This window comes from Symphalangus syndactylus, chromosome 1 (assembly GCF_028878055.3).
Source record: "Symphalangus syndactylus isolate Jambi chromosome 1, NHGRI_mSymSyn1-v2.1_pri, whole genome shotgun sequence".
NCBI classification, from domain to species: domain Eukaryota; kingdom Metazoa; phylum Chordata; class Mammalia; order Primates; family Hylobatidae; genus Symphalangus; species Symphalangus syndactylus.
The window spans coordinates 92,233,211-92,251,014 of record NC_072423.2 but is presented as its reverse complement, the minus strand read 5'-3'; the positions used below and the strand labels follow the sequence as shown (position 1 = coordinate 92,251,014).

The window sequence follows — 17,804 nt, the reverse complement described above, 5'->3', positions numbered from 1 at the left end:
CAGGCCTTATGGAAAGAGGAAATGCATAAGGTCCTAAGGGCTCTCCAGCTATGGCAGCAAAGCATAAAATTCTTTGTACTGGGGTTTCTGTTTCTGCTACCGAAGGAGGCAGTACAGACATTTCTGCAACTGGAGGAGGTGGTATAGGCCAGTTTTTATCCTCCCTCTTCTGTTTTTTTTATTTTCAGCTGGAGCTGTGAGTGGGACAACAGATTATTTCAGATTTTTCGATTCAGCCTGCTGTCCTGCAGAATAATGAGATAATGGCAGAAGTACAGTACGAACTAAACTCCAAGTGGAGGAAACAGAAGAATCAACTTTAAGACCTTTTTGATGAGCCCATTTTAATCCTTCTGCTGTTCTGTCCCCGTTTTCCACATCAAGAGTGCCTGCCTGTGGAAACCATTGGTTATGCATAATAACCTCCTGCAGCAGCTTAGTTAGTGTCTGAGAACTAACCTGAGCACCAGTTTGTTTCAACAAAACTTTAAGCAACTGCACATCATGTTTTTCTTCAATAGACAAATTCTGCCCCATGTTACCCTGAGTGCAAAAACTTCCCGTTTTCAGTACTTCTTCAGAGCACTGCTCCCAGTACCTCTTTAGGACACTGTCCTTATATCTGCTGCCAGCAGACTTGACCCGGGGTCCCCATTTGCCTTGTCAATTTCAGTTCCTCTGCTCCAGCAGACCTTCTTCATTCATATCCTCAAAGTCCCTGTGTTTGGATACCACTTGTAGAGCACCCGATTCTGTTGCTGTTTGGTGTGCCACTATGTAGCCTGCATGGACCTAGGGGGACTGAAGAAAGAGGGGCAAATGTGGGAATAAGAGACAAGAGACAAAAGAGTATATTTCGAAGAAGGGGTCAGGGGGCACCTTGCCTCTAGTGGACAAGGGCCCTGAGCTTTACACAGCCCTCCGTATTTATTAGGCAAAAGAGATAGTGAGAAGGGGGATGGAAGAAGGGGTCAGCCGCTTGGTCCAGAGTAGGCTTGCAAGACTGCATTCCCTAGATGTCCCAGTAGAGAACCTCAAGATGCTCGGTGCCAGGACGCGATCGCCCTCAGCAAACCTTCTGTCGGCAGGAGCAGTCGTGAGTTTGCTCCCATCCTGCATTCATGATAAACAGTTTGCTGTTTGATCATATAGCCTCCAGTGGAATGCTGAGTTGGTCACGTCCCACGGACCTTCGGCTCCCTACAATTTATATCATGGAAGAGATAAGAGAAAATATATTCAGGAAATAAGAACAGGAGGCTATAAAAGAAATATTTAGCTGGGCATGGTGGCTCATGACTAGAATCTTAGCACTGTTGGAGCCTGAGGCAGGTGGATCACTTGAGGTCAGGAGTTTGAGACCAGCCCGGCTAACATAGTGATACCTCATCTCTACTAAAAATACAAAAATTAGCCAGGAGTGGTGGAGCACACCTATAATTCCAGCTACTCAGGAGGCTGAGGCATAAAAATCGCTTGAACCTGGGAGGTGGAGGCTGCAGTGAGCTGAGATTGCGCCACTGCACTCCAGCCTGGGTGACAGAGTTGAGACTCTCTCAAGAAAATATATATAAATAAAATAAAATTAAATTTAAAAAGAAACATTTAGGGAATAAGATGGTAGTTTTGGTTTTCTTGCTGAAAAATCGAAACTGAATCTGATCAAACTCTAGATGAAAAGAAGTACAGGAGACAGTGGAGTATTTTAAACAATGCCCTAGGGATTAATCAGCAGAATTCGAACTCTGGGAAGCTCTATAAGGAAAAGTTATCAGTTTTATCCCCAACAATAAAATGTAAGAAAAAAAGAAAGAAAGATAGAATCTATGGATTAAATAAAGACCTAGAGTACCTATAAACAATTGATGACCTTGCACAGAAAAGAGACAATCCAGAATCTAAGGCTAAGATAGTATTGATGGATGGATAAGTAAAATTATAAGCTAATTTATGAACTTAATGCAAAAACAGTAATATCAGTAAATGAAATGCAGCAATGTATTCATTAAAAATTCACTTTGGGAGGCCGAGGCGGGTGGATCACGAGGTCAGGAGATTGAGACCATGGTGAAACCCCGTCTCTACTAAAAATACAAAAAATTAGCCGGGCGTGGTGGCGGGCGCCTGTAGTCCCAGCTACTCGGAGAGGCTGAGGCAGGAGAATGGCGTGAACCCGGGAGGCGGAGCTTGCAGTGAGCCGAGATTGCGCCACCCCACTCCAGCCTGGGCGACAGAGCGAGACTCCGTCTCAAAAAAAAAAAAAAAAAAAAAAAATTCACTTACTCCAGGAATTTAAGGAATTTAAAGATACTTACAGCATGACATTAGAGAGCCTATTAATGTAATTTACCTCATTAACAGAGTAGAAAAAATATGATCATATCACTAAATGCAGAAGACAGACGACACTCACTCATAAAAAATGAAAATATATCTTAGCAAACTAAGAAAAAATAAAAATCTCTTTACCTAAAAATAGTATCTATTCCCAACCTATGACAATCATCATATTTAATAGTGAAATCTTAATTGCATTTCCCTGTGGTCAGGAACAGGTCAAGAATGCCTGCTAACCACACTGCTACTCAACAGTGTGCAAGAATTCTTGGCCAGTGTGATATAATAAAGGAAGCATTAATAAAAGAATTTAGTAAGTTTGCTAGGAACAAGATTAATATACATAAATCAGGTACATTTTTGTACCAGTATCAAGTAAGTACAATTTTTTAAAAAGATAGCATTTACAAATCGCACACAAAGCTATAAAGTGCCTAAGTATAACTCTAACAAAAGTTGTGCAAGGCCCTGGTAAAAACAAACACACGTCTTCTGTTACCAGGGCAACCCTGGAGACATAGTTGAGAAAGCTCATTATTTTCTTAAACAGTAGATAACTAAGAAAGTTCATTATTCTTTCTTAAATAGATTTTTAAATCATTTTACCTACAGGTATGTTTGCTTAAGAGAACTTCAGATGGCCCAGGAGGCCACTGGAGCCTCAGGACTCATTGGCAATTACTGGAGGAAGATAAGTTCAGAGCAAGACCCCAGCAAACCAGAGCTGGTGATGCCTTGTTACCTTCAGATCATTAGCGTATCATTATAATGCTAAAGTCCTGTATTAGGCCACGATGCCAATAAAGACATATCTGAGACTAGGCAATTTACAAAATAAAGAGGTTTATTTGGACTAATAATTCCACATGGCTGGGGAAGCCTCACAATCACGGTGGAAGGCAAAGAGGAACAAGTCACATTTTACATGGATGGCAGCAGGCAAAGAGATAAGTCGAAATTGAAGAAGACAGAAGTGCAAGAGAAAATCCACCGCCTTCCAAAGAAATGATTGAACAGGAGAAGCAAGCCGGTGAATCGTAATGAGGCATGTGCTGCCAATATGCACTGTACATTCCACAAGCATTGCTTTCTCATTTTACTTATTTTAGCTGTTTAACTTTGTAAGATGCATAGAGGTTGGATCAAGTTTAAATGACTCTGCTGCCCCTTTCACATCAAAGAACTACTGACAATGAAGGCCAAGCCTGCCACTCCCATCCGACTTTCTGGCTGGCAGAAAACGAAAGAACGTGCATGTTGGTGAAGGAAGAAGTGGGGTGGAAAAAGTGGGGTGGGACAACAATGAAATCTAGAGTAAAACCAAGCTGGCCCAAGGTGTTATGCAGCCTGTAATACAGTTTAATCAGAGTGCCATTTTTTTTTGTTCAAATGATTTTAAGTATTGGAATGCAAAATTTTCAAAAATATGCAAATAGAAAGTTTTAAAACTTTAAAAAAAAAAGGGGGGGAACTCCTCTTTTTAAAACCATCAGATCTCAGGAGACTTATTCATTATCATGAGAACAGCCCGGGAAAGACTTGCCCCCATGATTGAATTATCTCCCACCAGGTCCCTCCCATGACACGTGGGAATTCAAGATGAGATTTGGATGGGGACACAGCCAAACCATATCAAATCCCCATCCCTAGAAGAAAATTGCTGCCGTTTTCTGAACATACCTCATATGAAGAAGCATGTTTATGATCTGCAACTGCACATCTGGAGTTCCTCCCTGTACATGCTTACATACATACCTCCCGGCCCCACATCTAATTCCTTAAAGTTCCCTGGATTCCATCACCTTCAGAAGGGGTTCTTTAGAAAAAGAGCTCACTCCTCCATTCCTGACCAGCAATAAAACCTGCCTGCCTTTTTTTCCAATTGGATATTCTTTCTTGGCCATCAATACAAAGTAAGGAAAGAACTTGGTTTCCCAGTGACAGAAGGAAATAAAGGATGACCAAAATAAATTGAGGGATATACTGTATATATGATTGGGAAGAAGCAATGTAGAGATGCAAGCTCCCCTGTGCCCCTAAAAATCTATACACAGAATATGTTTTAATAAAAATATCCTATAAAACATTTGTGGAAATTGAGGTTTATCTTCTTTTAAAGAATAATTTCAGCTTTTATTTTAGATTCAGAGAGTACCTGTGCAGGTTTGTATATTGTGTGAAGCTGAGGTTTGGGGTGTGAATTATCCCATCACTCAGGTAGTGAGCATAATACCCAATGGTTTTTCAACCCTTTCTCCCATTCCCTCCTTCTTTTCTCCCTTCAGTCTAGTAGTCCCCAGAGTCTATTGCCATCTTTCTGTCCATGACCACCCAATGTTTAGCTCCTACTTATAAGTGAGAATATATGGCATTTGGTTTTCTGTTCTTCTGTTAATTCACTAAGGATAATGGCCTCCAGCTGCATCTATGTTGCTGCAAAGGACATAGTTTCATTCTTTTTATGGCTGCGTAGTATTCCATGGTGTATATGCACCACATTTTCTTCATCCAATTCACTGTTGACAGGCACCTAGGTTGATTCCATGTCTTTGCTATTGTGAATAGTGCTGCAATGAACATACAAGTCCAAGTGTCTTTTTGGTAGAATGATTTTCTTTTGGATATATACCCAGTAATGGGATTGCTGGATCGAATGGTAGTTCTGTTTTAAGTTCTTTAAGAAATCTCCAAACTGCTTTTCACAGTGGCCGAACTAAGGTACATTCCCACCAACAGTGCATAAGCATTTTTTTTTCTCTGCAGCCTCACCAGCATCTGCTGTTTTTTGACCTTTTAATAACAAACATCCTGACTGGTATGAGATGATATCATCTTGTGGTTTTGAGTTGCATTTCTCTGACGATCAGTGATGATGAGCATTTTTTCACGTGTTTATTGGCCGCTTGTATGTCTTCTTTTGAGACGTGTCTGTCACGACTTTTGTCCACTTTTTGTTGGGGTTTTTTCTTGTTAAGTTCCTTATAGATTCTGGATATTAGACCTTTGTGGGATGCACACTTTGTGAATATACTATTTTTCTCTCATTCTGTGTGGTGTCTGTTTATTCTGTGGATAGTTTCTTTTGCTGCTCAGAAGCTCTTTAATTAGGTCCCACTTGCCAATTTTTGTTTTTGTTGTGATTGCTTCTGAAGACTTAGTCACAAATTCTTTTCCAAGGTCAGGGTCCAGAATGGTGTTTCCTAGGTTTTCTTCTAGGATTCTTACAGTTCAAGGTCTTACTTTAAATCTTTAATCCATCTTGTGTTAACTTTTGTATATGGTGAATGGTAAGGGTCCAGCCTTAAAATGTCTTAGACTGGGTAACTTATAAACAACAAATTTATTGCTGGCAGTTCTGGAGGCTGGAAAATTCAAAAGCAAAGCACTGGCAGATTTTGTTTCTGGTGAAGGTCTGTCTCCCATTTCATAAACGCCTGTTTTCTTGCTGTAATCTCACATGGTGGTAGGGGTGAGGGAGCTCTCTGGAGTCTCTTTTATTTTATTTATATGTATTTTTTTTTTTCAGACAGAGTCTGGCTCCGTCACATAGGCTGGAGTGCAGCGGCATGATGTTGGCTCGCTGCAATCTCTGCCTCCTGGGTTCGAGCGATTCTCCTGCCTCAGCCTCCTGAGTAGCAGGGATTACAGGCGTGTGCCACCATGTGCAGCTAATTTTTGTGTTTTTAGTAAAAACGGGGTTTTGCCATGTTGGCCAGGCTGGTCTCGAACTCCTGACTTCAGGTGATCTGCCTGCCTCGGCCTCCCAAAGTGCTGGATTACAGGCGTGAGCCACCTCACCCGGCCTGGAGTCTCTTTTATAAGGGCACTAATCCCATTCATGAGGGTTCCACCTTCATGACCTAATCACCTCCCAAAGGCCCCACCTCCAAATACTGTTTCCTTGGGTGCTAGGATTTCAACATATGAATTTTAGTTGGGGGGACACAAACATTCAGACCACGGCACATATATTACTGTATAATGTATACTATGCTATATATGTAGATATGGTATATATTATATACAGTTATATATAATTCTTAAATTATTTCTCCTTTAATCTTGCTCTTTCCTTGGTGGTGGTCCTTCCTTTGTCTTGTCTGTACTTTTCGATTTGCAAGGTTCTTTGATTCCTCTCAAGCCTCCAGCTCCAATGTCCATCTTTATCTGGAAGCTCTATTGTGCCTGTGTACACTAGATAATGGTTTATGGTTAAGAGCCGCAAACTCTGCAGACAGAATCTCTGGGTTCTAATCCCATGACTTACTCACTGTGTGATCTTGGCAAATTAGCCTTTCTGTGCGTCAGTTTCCTATGTTATAAAATGAGGATATTAACAGCATCTACTTGTCTCAGGGACTGTGGCTATCCAACAAAATCCATTCTCCCTGTTTTTTATAGTAAAAGAATAAAACTATTCTGTTATTTTATGACTACTCTATTTTATGTGGCTGGTCTTATGTGTCCCACTGGAGAACATTTCCCGCCTCACTTGCAGGCAGTGTGACCGAGACTGAGTGCCTGCAGACGAAATGTGACTGTAGCTGGTGTGTGTCAGACCCAGGCCTGGGGCTTATGAGATCAGGTGGGTCTTGTCCACAGCCATTACTAGCCTTCTCAGTGGCTGAGACCAAGATAGGGTGGCAGCTGAGCTTCGGCCACAGAGACAATGATGATGCCCTGGGGGTGGTGGAACAATGGCTAGGACAGACTCTGAATGTCTCCGGGGAGCAGAGCTGCCCCAATAAAATGGACCATTGTCTCTACAATTGCTAGATGAGAATGAAATAAATAAATAATCTTATTTATTTGACCACAAATCAATAAATAATAAAGGATAAATGACCACATTCTTTAAGCCACTGTATTTTGGAGTATCTTTGTTAGTCTACAACACTTGCCTCTGTGAGTGCAGTCCAGGCCCTGAAGGCAGATGGAGCCAAATCCCAGGCTCCTGGTGGAGGAGGAAGGTGCGGAGTTCAAGGAACCTTTGCACTCTTGTGTCTTCCCTCAGGCCCAAAGCTCCTGTAGACTCAGTCTCGTGACCCCAGCGGTGAACCAGGCCTGATGTACCATGTCAGGTGGACGGTTTAAGAGGGGAGGAGAGTGGAGCGCTGGGAGTGGGTTGACCTTCTTGTTTTCTGGTGGGGTTTCCCTGGAACCGTCCTCAGGAGTGGACACAGTAGAGCTGGACACTTCCACTGATCCGGAGCTCCCGCAGCTGCTCCAGGGCCTGCTGGTTCACGCTGGTGGCCCCCAGCCCCTGCCCATTGAGCGCCAGCTTCAGCCCTCCCTCCTGACACAGGAGCAGCACCTGGGAAAGGAGGACATGAGGGGGTTGCAGCTTCCAGCCAGACTTTCCCTTGTCTGCCTGACGCTCTCTGCAGTGAGACCCTCTTCCTCTCAGAGGACACAAAGACTGGACCCAGGGGGCACCCAGTACAGTGCTGGAAAAGAACTGGACAAGGGGCCCGGCTTGTCACCAGCCCACTGTGGCCTTTGACAAGGATCATCCCAGCCCTGGGCCTCAGTTTCATCACCTGTAACTGGGGCTGCTTCCTGTAGAGGAGTGGTTCTGCACGTTGGAATGATTAGGGGAGATTTTTAATAAAGCTGATGCCTGGGTCCCCACCTGCACCAGCTGAGTTTCTGGCCATGGGATCCCTGGCATCAGAGTGGAGCGTTGAGGACCGCTGTACAGACATTCGCTGTGCTCTGCTGGCTCTGGCCTCCCACCCCATAACATCTGTCCTGCACACCTGCCCCAGAGTCTCCCAGGTCATTATGGGACTTCAGCTCTGTGCTCCAGCCTGAAGGGATGTAATCACTTGGCTCTGACCCACCTCAAAGAATCTCTGGGGGTAAAAGAGGAAGGGGGCTGAGATCAGTTTCTTCTGCCCCCAGCGGGAGATCCAGGCCAGAGTTCCGTCTGCGAAGGAAGCCCTGAATGTCACAGGAGCATGGGCAGCCTGGTCCCTCAGGCTCACAGTAAAACTGCAGGAAGCAGGAGGAAGGAGAAGGGATCAGCACCCATTGCCCGTAGGCCGCTGCTCAGCCCCCAGGGGAAGGATGGAGGTCAGGGAATGGATGGAAGGTCGAGCTGCTTCAGCCTCCAGAAACAAGCACTGAGGGCCTATGACAGCCTCATGGCTGAATGCTCAGAACAGTGGAAAGAACATGAGTTCTAGATGAACTTGATATTGACCATCTCAATTCAGTTGTTGCCATCTACTGACTACGGGAGGATGGGGATGGGAGGGAAGTGTGTGAAAATTGCCTAGCCTGAGCTTCAGTTTCTCCTCCTGAAAATGGGGATGATGATGATGATGATAGCTACAGCTAACATTTATTGAATGCTAACTAAGTGCCAGGTATTATCTTAAATGTTTTCCAAATAGCATAGTGGTTAGAGTCAGGCAGTCCCGATTCAACCCTGGCTCTGCTACTTTCTAGTCCTGTGACCTTGGGCAACACTCTTAATCTCTCTGTGCCTCAGTTTCCTCATCTGTAATGTGGAGATAACATAACTGCCCTGTACCTGCCTGTGGTATTGTTGTAAGAATTAAATGAGTACATAAAAAAATGCTTATTTAGAACAGCACCTGGAACGTAAGCATTCAGATGATACCTATTGTTTAAAAATATTGCTATATAATACAATATCTTATAGAGCCACAAAAAAAGGAACAAAGGAGATAATGTATGTGAAAACTAGCGATTCCTAGCACACAGTAGGTGTTTTACAGAAGCTAGTTTGCTTTTCCTTAATCCTCACAAATTCTGTGCTGTGAGGTTTGTCAGCCCATTTAAGTGACGAGGACAAGAAGTTAAATGACTTCTCTGTTACTAGTAATAGTGGTAGGGCCTCAGGTTAGGATATGAACTAGGATTCATGACTCCAGATTTGGGGGTGGGGGGATCTGGCACCTGCCTCTCAAATAGGGCAAACGGATTATATTATTTTTCTTTATTTTATTTTATTTTAATTTTTTTGAGACAGAGTCTCGCTCGGTCACCAAGCTGGAGTGCAGTGGCGCGATCTCGGCTCACTGCAACCTCTTCCTCCCAGGTTCAAGCAGTTCTCCTGCCTCAGCCTCCGGAGTAGCTGGGACTACAGACACATGCCCCCACCGCCCAGCTAATTTTTGTATTTTTAGTAGAGATGGGGTTTCACTATGTTGGCCAGGGTGGTCTCGACCTCTTGACATCATGATCCACCTGCCTCGGCCTCCCAAAGTGCTGGGATTACACTTGTGAGCCACTGGGCCCGGCCCAGATTATTTTATGTCTTGGGAACTTCCCAAGTCTCCTTCTTTGAAGCGCTATGCTGGAGAAGGCTGCATCCTGATGGGATGCAGAGGGCAGGTAAGGTAGAGGAAAAGGCCGCCCTGGACAGGCCTTTCAAGGGCTATTGGTAGATCCTTACAGGAGGAGGCCCCATAAGTTTCCAAAATTGGGAAGGAGGTGGCCAGGGCCCAATGTTGGGAAGAAGCTTGGAAGGCAGGAACCCTGGAGAGTGGACTGTGTGTAGCTTCCAGCCCCACTATGGCTCCCCCTACCCCGTCCTGCCAGACAACACTTTATCTTCCCCTGGCCTGTGAACTCCTGGTGAGGAGGCCTCAGTGTCTCCCTACCTCACCTTCACGCAGCTCAGCCCGCCAGATCACTGGATCATCACGAATCACTAGATGCCCACTAGATCACTGAATAATCACAAATCACCAGATGCCCAGTGAAGCTCTGTTGAAGCTCTTTGAGGCTGCAGTCATACACTCCCACTCAATAAGGAGGAGGGAAGGGATGAGGTGGAGAAGGAGGGATAGATTTTCACTGCAGATGAATCCTGTGCCCTCCATCTCTTACTCTCTCTGTCCCATTCAAGCCATCAGTTGCTTTCACAAAATAGCAGCAGCTGCATGTGTTGCAGCCTCGCTAAGTACCAGGTGCTGTGCTAAATCTTCATGTTGGTGGATCTCCGCTGAACTGGTGTATAGGAATGTTTTGTCTGGTCCATGGTATTCTTCAGCTTTAATATAATATTCAAAAATTGAGAGAATTTGTATAAAAGATAGCTTCTATTTTTGCTTTAAAAATAGTCAGAAGATCTGGCATGACTGGGTGTATGGAAATACTCCTTTCCCTTCACCACCTTCCCAACTGTGTTCCTCACTATTTATGAGACCTGTCTGGCCTCTGAAGACACATGCATTCATGGCCCTTGGGAAAGAGCAGTTACTTGCTGACAATGTCACTAGTAACCTTGTGACTTTGAGCTACAATATGAACCTGGTCTCATGCCTCCAAGTTTTGTGGGAAGAGGTGTTCGTTCCATCACTGAGCACTTTTCATTTTCCCTAGCAGGTTGGAATTATTGTTCGCCTTTTTCTGGTAGGGAAACTCAGACTCAGAGAGGTTTAGTGACTGGCCCACAACCACACCGTTTATAAGAGACAAAACCAGGAATCCAACTCAGTCGTGCCTGTCTTTGGAGGCCCAGGCCATCGAGTGCTGGGCTTCATGACTGTCCCGGAATTCACAGGCATGATCGGGAGTGTGCAGGGCAAGGGTTTAGTGAGGTCAGTGACTTAAAAATAAAAACAAAATTAAGCAAGGAGAACATAGGGTGCTTTCCTTACTCTGCTCTCCCCTGCCTCCACTGAGATGATTGCAGTAGTACCCACATTTGTGGACACTTACCACGTGCCAGGCACTATTCTAAGCACCACTCCTAAAGTCGGCATTATTATCAACCCCCTCTATCTTTTTTTTTTTTTTTTCTTGAGATGGAGTCTCGCTGTGTTGCCCAGGCTGGAGTGCAGTGGCGCGATCTCGGATCACTGCAACCTCTGCCTCCCGGGTTCAAGCGATTCTCCTGCCTCAGCCTCCTGAGTAGCTGGGATTACAGGCATGCGTCACCATGCCCAGCTAATTTTTCTATTTTCAGTAGAGTCAGGATTTCACCATGTTGGTCAGGCTGGTCTCCAACTCCTGACCTCGTGATCCACCCGCCTCGGCCTCCCAAAGTGCTGGGATTACAGGTGTGAGCCACCACGTCAGGCCTATCATCCCCTTCTTACAGACAGGAAAACAGAGGCACAGAGAGGAAAAGTATCTGCCCTAAGGTTGCACAGGTAGGTGTCCTGAGCACATGCCAACCCAGGCATTCTGGCCCAGAGAAGTCATAAACTCTAATGCATTTCCTCAAGGCAGGCCAGCCAGTGGCTCTTGTCTAACTGGATTGGAGCCACAGGTCTGGGTTTGAAAGTACCATGTAGGAGAAGTTTGGTAGTGTCCACTTAGTCATTGTGTCCCTCCAAGTCCTGGCTTCCAAATACCAGCCCTCCTCTCTGGGGCAGTCTGGCTGTATCTTTTGAACCACACATTGTGTTACCATGGGAAGCTACATGTTTGCTCTGGGCCTCAGCCTACACCTACAAAGGGCCTTTCCTGGGGCCCCTTTCCTAGGACCTGGGATAAGAGGCTAGGCCTGACTAGATGTACCAGCAGGAATGATGCTCCCAGCAGTGGGGCTATTGGTCCCAGACCCAGCCTGACCTTCATAAGCTCTGCCAAATTGGGCCACTTCTCCTTGCTGCTCCTCTGTTTCCTCATCTGTAAAATGGGGATTAAATGGTGGTGCTAGGAGATTAAAACAGATGATGTTTTATAGCATGTGACTGTCACAGAGAGGCTGCTCCCTCCCCTCCACTTAGATGCTGGATACTTACTGCTTCGGTTCTTGCAAGACCAGTCCCCGCACTATGATGACCTGCCCAGGCCAGAGACCCTGGGGAAGAGCATGTGAGCAGGGCACCTCCTGAAGGAACAAGGGAGGTATTGAGAAGTTGATTCCCAGGGGGTGTTGGGGAGGACTACCCACCCCCGGGGGCCAGGGGAGCACGGGGGCAGGCATGTTCTGCCCAGGCCTGCAGCCATGACATGCTGCTTATTTGTTAAGCACCTGGCCTCCTGTACTCTGTTCCTGCCACTTTCCCTGGCTCCTCCAGGCTGAGCTTGGCCTCTCTGTGTCCCGACCACCATGTCCTTCTCCCTTCACTGCATCCTTAACTGTAATGGCCGTCTAGTGGGCTGTCCTCCACCAGCCTGTGAGCAACTGGACGGCTGGGACCAGCTTGTTCCTCTATCCTAGAGCCTGGCACTGGGCCTGGCACAGAGAAGTATCAAGTGATGATGTTCAGAATAAGTGGAGAAAAGGTAAAATGAAGCTGGAGCTTCAGCCTGAAGCTGCCCAGCCCACCCACAGCCTGCAGCTTGCTGTAAAGGAAGGGGAAATCATGGGGCTGGGGGCATAAGCTGCCTGGCCCACCCACAGCCTGCAATTTTCTATAAAGGAAGGGGAAATCCTGAGGCTGGGGGCATGTCCCACTAGGCGGAGCTCATTAGCCGCTCACCCCCGCCCTGACGGAACAGGAGGGAGGTTCACTCACCAGCGTGGGGCTCATCAGCAGGAAAGGCTGTCAGGGAAAGAAGGAGAGGACACAAGGCCATGTGGTGTTTGCTCAGGAAAAGGGAACCTCTTGTTATTCTGACAAATTGGGAATATTTGGGGCTTGTCTCTCTCACAGCAGTAGGTGAGTCACTGGAGCCCCAGTGGGATTCTCTGGACTTTAGAGGTTCTCCAGCTCTGGAATAACAGGGAAGAACGGGGTGGAGGATTTGTCATCCACTCCCTGTGTGGCCTTGGGCAGTACACGGGCCTCATCTCCCCTTCTGTCCCGCAAGGCCAACCCCAGCCACCTTGCAGGGGTGGTTTGAGAAATGAGCATTTCAACTAAGGCCTCTCCTGCCAGGAATATGGGGTCTTGCCCCCTCTGCATGCAGCCCACCTCCATTCATCTTCCCAAGCTGGGCCTGGAGAGGGGCTGGAAGAGACAAATCCAGGCCCTCCAGAGACTGAAGCAGAGCCAGCCATGTCCATGGCAACCACAGCAGCGAGGGAAGGGGCAGCTGGGCCTTGTGTAATGGGAGCAGCAGTCCAGAAGGGCAGGTCAGCTGGTGTGGCTGCTCAGACCTTGCTCCCAAGAGACTCACATGTCCAACTGGGTACTCTCTGCTGCCCTCCACAAATGGCTGTTCAGAAAGAGAGAAAAGAATCAGCAGCATTTAGGACCACTGCAATCCCCTACCCATGCCTGGGAGGTGGGCAGAGCCCTGGCTTTGGCCCTTAGAGCTCCTCATGTTCCCATTTGGCTGGTCAGTGGTAGCTTCTCGCGGCATTTTGAACATCCCAATTCCTAGGCACCACCTTGGACTTACCAAATCAGAATCTGTGGTGGCAAGCCCCAGAAATCTGGGCTTTGATAAGCCCATCAGGTGGGAATGATAAAGCCAGCTGCCGCCCGTTTTAGCCCTAGTGTGCCAAATCATTCCTGGCCATTGCTTCTCAGTGTTAACCAGACCCACACTGGGTACAGACTCCTTCCTGCGGCTCCTGGACCCCCTTTCCGCCATCACCTTCTCTTCCCCCTCAGTCCACTCACACCCGAAACCTCAGTGGATTCCCTCCCTCTTGGCTATTACTGGTGCACAGGGCCTCCTCTCTCTCAGTCTGGGGTGGAGGAAGGGGTCCCAGGCCCGTCCAGGAGTCAGGGGAAATTAGAGGCTGCCACTGCCCAGGCCTTGGTCCCAAGGAAACTTACATTGATGTTCAGGAATCCAACAGCCTCTACCAGGATGTCACCAAATATGCCCAGCGTGTCCACATGAGACAGTGGGAGCCGGTAGCGGAAGTGGAGAAAGTGCTGTCCATTCACACTCACCTGGAGAGACAGACAGAGCCTGGCTTATCAGCAGCTAATGTTCATTGAGTTCATAACAACGTCCCAGGCATTGCCAAGCACTTTTTCCTCAATTTTTCCTCACTTAACTTCACATCAACTCTATGAGGTAGGTACATTTTACAGAGCCTTGGGCGGCTTAAGTAATCTTCCAAAGGTTGCAGAGCTGGCCTGGAGACCAAGGCACCTTCAACGCTCCCTCAACCCCAACAGAGGCCCCTCATTGTGCTTTCTCAGTAGCCCAAAGAGTCATCCTCGCTCCATTTACGTGAGGAAACTGAGGCTCAAGAGGCTCCCCTCCTGCCAGCTGCCCTGTCTCCTGGAGAAGTCTGAAGATCCCATCATGTTTCTGGCAGGAGCTCACATTAGGGGTCTAAACCTTGAGGTCAAGTTCTCTCTCCCTCTCCCCTGCCACTGTGGCTGTAAGGTGGGGATAATGAAGGTACCTACCTAATGGGGTTACTGTGAGGATTCAATGAGCAGATACCTTTAAAGGGCTTAGAACAGTTCCTGGTATACAGCAGGTGCTCTCTAAGTGCTTGCCATGACTATGGCAGCAGTGCCCTCTTTGGAGCCAGGCACTGTAGAGCTTTCTTGCTGCCATGTGGGCCCAGGGCAGCCTGGGACAGGGCGTGGCAGCTCCTTGGTCCTCTTGGTACCTGATCACTACCAATGTCACTCAACACCGCGTCGTGGGGAGTCTGGCTGAGGGAAGGAAGGGCGCAAGGACACAAATTCTAGACCACCCAACACCCATCCCTTCCTTCACCTTCACTTCCTCATTCCCAAAGAGAAAGAGGATGAGGAAGCTGGAGCCTCTCCACAGGGCCAGGTGGGGCCACCGGGCCTCCCTTTGCCAGCGTCCACCATGCAGGGTGTTGCAGATGACGTGGGGCTTGGTGGTATGGAAGCGAGGGTTGAAGTGGAAGGCGATATCTGGCCGGGGACACAGGCTGCAGCCACACTGGAAGTCCACCTGAAATCTACTGGGAGGTGAGGCTCTCAAAGTGCAGTTCTGACCGGAGACCCACAGAGATCCCGGTGGCAGGGAGGAGCCCTCCAGCTTGATGGCTCTAGGGCTGAGTTCCAGCACCCCCTGGGCCACCTCCCACGCCTTACCTGTGCGCATCTAGAGGGACCACTCCTTGCAGCATGACCATCTTGCCTGCATGCAGGCCTCCAAAAATTGTCGTGACATAAGGAACCACCTGAACAGGAAGAGAAACTCATCCATGCAGGGTTGGAGAAAGGGCTTAGGGACCTCTATGTCAGGGGAGTGGGAGGAAAGGAGCAGAATAAAACTCAACTTTTCCTCCTCAAACAGAAAATTCCTTACAGGTAAAAATCAGTGTTCACTGAAATATTTCTTCCACCTAATCCCCTTTCCTGGACCTTCATATAGCAAAGCCGCATTACACCAGAGAAGTCAAATTCAGCTGCCTTGCCAAATTCAGCACCAGCCAGCTGCCTTTCCCCAGCTCCTAGGGCACAACAGGCTGCAGTGACCCCAGGGAGGCTTGCCATCCACTAGATGCCACCCTGGTCCCCAGAAGCCTGGTACTGGGGCTTTCTGAGGACTGTTTAGTGGCTGGAGGCTAGGAACTGGGAGGCAAGAAGAATGGACAAGTTAGGAACTGACCGCTAACTCTGAAATGGACCTCTGGAGAGACACTTAACAATGGCCTTCCCAGGCTCACCTTTCCCCATGTAGAAGTTACCTGGGCTGGGCTCTGTGGCTCATGCGTGTAATCTCAGCACTCTGGGAAGCTGAGGCAGGTGGATCAACTTGAGGTCAGGAGTTCGAGACCAGCCTGGCCAACGTGGTGAAACCCTATCTCTACTAAAAATACAAAAATTAGCTGGGCGTGGTGGCATGCACCTCTAATCCCAGCTACTCAGGAGGCTGAGACAGGAGAATTGCTTGAGCCTGGGAGGTGGAGGTTGCAGTGAGCTGAGATCATGCCACTGTACTCCGGCCTGGGCAAAAAAGCAAGGCTTGGTCTCAAAAAAAAAAAAAAAAAAAGGAAGTTACCTGACCTTCCTAAAATACGTCATACACTTTTACAACTTCCTGCCTTTTCTGGGCTGTTCCTCCTGTCTCTTTCCACCCTGACTCTTTTTCCAAGCATCATCCACTTGGGTGCCTGGATTATTCCTTTCTTCCCCTGAGCTCCCAGGGCATTTTGCTCATGTGGCTGGCTTAGCCCTTGGCTTAGAGTGACTGGTTGGCTGTTTTCCCTAGGAGTTTATAAGCCCCTCAAAACTGAAGCCTTGTCTTTCCCTCCTGTAGGCTCAGTGCCTCACCTGACGCTGTGAGGGCTCTGCATAGATGTGTTTGGAATGAGTGTGAGCAGGATGGCAGGTACATACCAGTGGTATCACAGGATTGGCCTTCCTGTGTTGCTCTCTAACTCCCAGCAACCTTTAGGAACTCAAACCACCTAGAAAAAACTGAAACCCACCAGGATGGCCCTCCAGGTGCGAGGTCCCATCCTCTAAAGCAAGGAGCTGCCGTAACCTGGGCAGCTGCTTCTGCCCATTCCTCAGGCACCTGAGAAGCACGGGAGGGAGGCTTGGGATACCAGCCTGGCAAGCTCAGCTGGTTGGTTCAGCAGTTGATCACTTCCCATTCCCAGGCTCCCTCCAGGCCTGTAATTAACTGAGTGGACGCAGCTCTCATGGGAGGGGAGGGCCAAGTAAGGGAAAGTGATAATTAATGCTCATTAGTAGGGGGTGTCTGCTGGGAATTCAGCCTTCTGTAAATCATTGCCTGGCTTCAGAAAACCTCTTGGGCACTCACCGAGCAGGAGGAGGAAGACAGAACCCCCCCCCCCCAACCGCCATCCCTGAGTGGAAATTCCCACCTGACCCTTCTTTCCAGGCTGGGGATGAGACTGTCCTTACTAAGTAATCAGCATTCCCCCAACAATCCTACCCACACCCTCATCCTCCTAGCATCCATTACAGTAGGGGCAGAGCACTGCGGCTCCAGGCTTCGCCACTTTCAAAATGTAGCGACCCTGGAAGCCTAGCAGTCATTTACACCCAAGTGGGAATTAGCAGTCAGCCACTTTACTAAGCTCAGGAGGGCCTTCCAGAACCCAGGGCAGGTGCTGGGAGAAGCAGAAAGACTGAGGTCCTCTCCACTCCACCACTCAGGAGTCTGGGCCCAGTTGGAAGGGAAGAGCCCAGAGATCGAGGAGGTTCCACATTAGAGCGACAGCTCACCGGGTGGAAGACTGGCGGTTGCAGAATGAAGCTGTCAGGAATTGGGTCCAGTTTTTCTCCAGGTGACATGAGAGTGGGGCAACTCCAACTGTAGATCCTCGTTCCAGGAGCCCTGCCCCCACTGGGCTGACTCACCTGCCCCAGCCAGGGTCCTAAATGCCTGGAGCAGCTCTCCAGCTGTTAGTCTCACCTGCGACCTGCAGGGTCTTAATGCTGTCTGGAGCAGCCCTGGGAGGGCAGCGGGCGACCTCCAGGCTCCACACCAGCCCCACTCCCAGCGGTATACAGCAGAGCTCTGGCTGGGCGGGAGCTGTCAGCAGAACTCTGTCCAGGGGAGGACGACTGGCATTAACCAACTAACTACGCACTCTGGGTCTGCAGCATATGGTCATTGCAGAGGGAAGCCAGAGGCTGGCTCCTGTGGGGCCAACGAGGGTTTGT

General features: G+C 48.1%; 1 protein-coding gene across 3 annotated transcripts; it reads right to left on the bottom strand.

Moving 5' to 3' along the window:
* Positions 1 to 7,128: 7,128 nt before the first annotated feature.
* Positions 7,129 to 17,804, bottom strand: LGALS12 (galectin 12). Of its 3 annotated transcripts, none has more exons than XM_055294950.2 (9): positions 17,364 to 17,804; positions 15,255 to 15,343; positions 14,905 to 15,121; positions 13,998 to 14,117; positions 13,390 to 13,428; positions 12,786 to 12,812; positions 12,066 to 12,154; positions 8,181 to 8,331; positions 7,129 to 7,651 (listed from the first exon to the last, which is right to left on the bottom strand). In XM_055294950.2, exons 1-9 carry the CDS (start codon positions 17,430 to 17,432, stop codon positions 7,505 to 7,507), a joined length of 948 nt encoding a protein of 315 aa, XP_055150925.2. In that variant the 5' UTR covers positions 17,433 to 17,804; the 3' UTR covers positions 7,129 to 7,504. The 3 variants fall into 3 exon arrangements, with proteins under 3 accessions (XP_055150925.2, XP_055151014.2, XP_055151095.2); XM_055295039.2 differs by having other exon boundaries at positions 14,905 to 15,118; XM_055295120.2 differs by lacking the exon at positions 12,786 to 12,812 and having other exon boundaries at positions 14,905 to 15,118.

Excerpts from the sequence above, each read along its gene's own strand:
- LGALS12 (XM_055294950.2), bottom strand. The coding sequence starts at position 17,432 with ATGTCACCTGGAGAAAAACTGGACCCAATTCCTGACAGCTTCATTCTG. Across the intron at positions 15,344-17,363 it reads AACCGCCAGTCTTCCACCCG|GTGGTTCCTTATGTCACGAC; the intron begins GTGAGCTGTCGC and ends CTTCCTGTTCAG. Across the intron at positions 7,652-8,180 it reads ACCCCCAGAGATTCTTTGAG|GTGCTGCTCCTGTGTCAGGA; the intron begins GTGGGTCAGAGC and ends CTCCTTTCCCAG.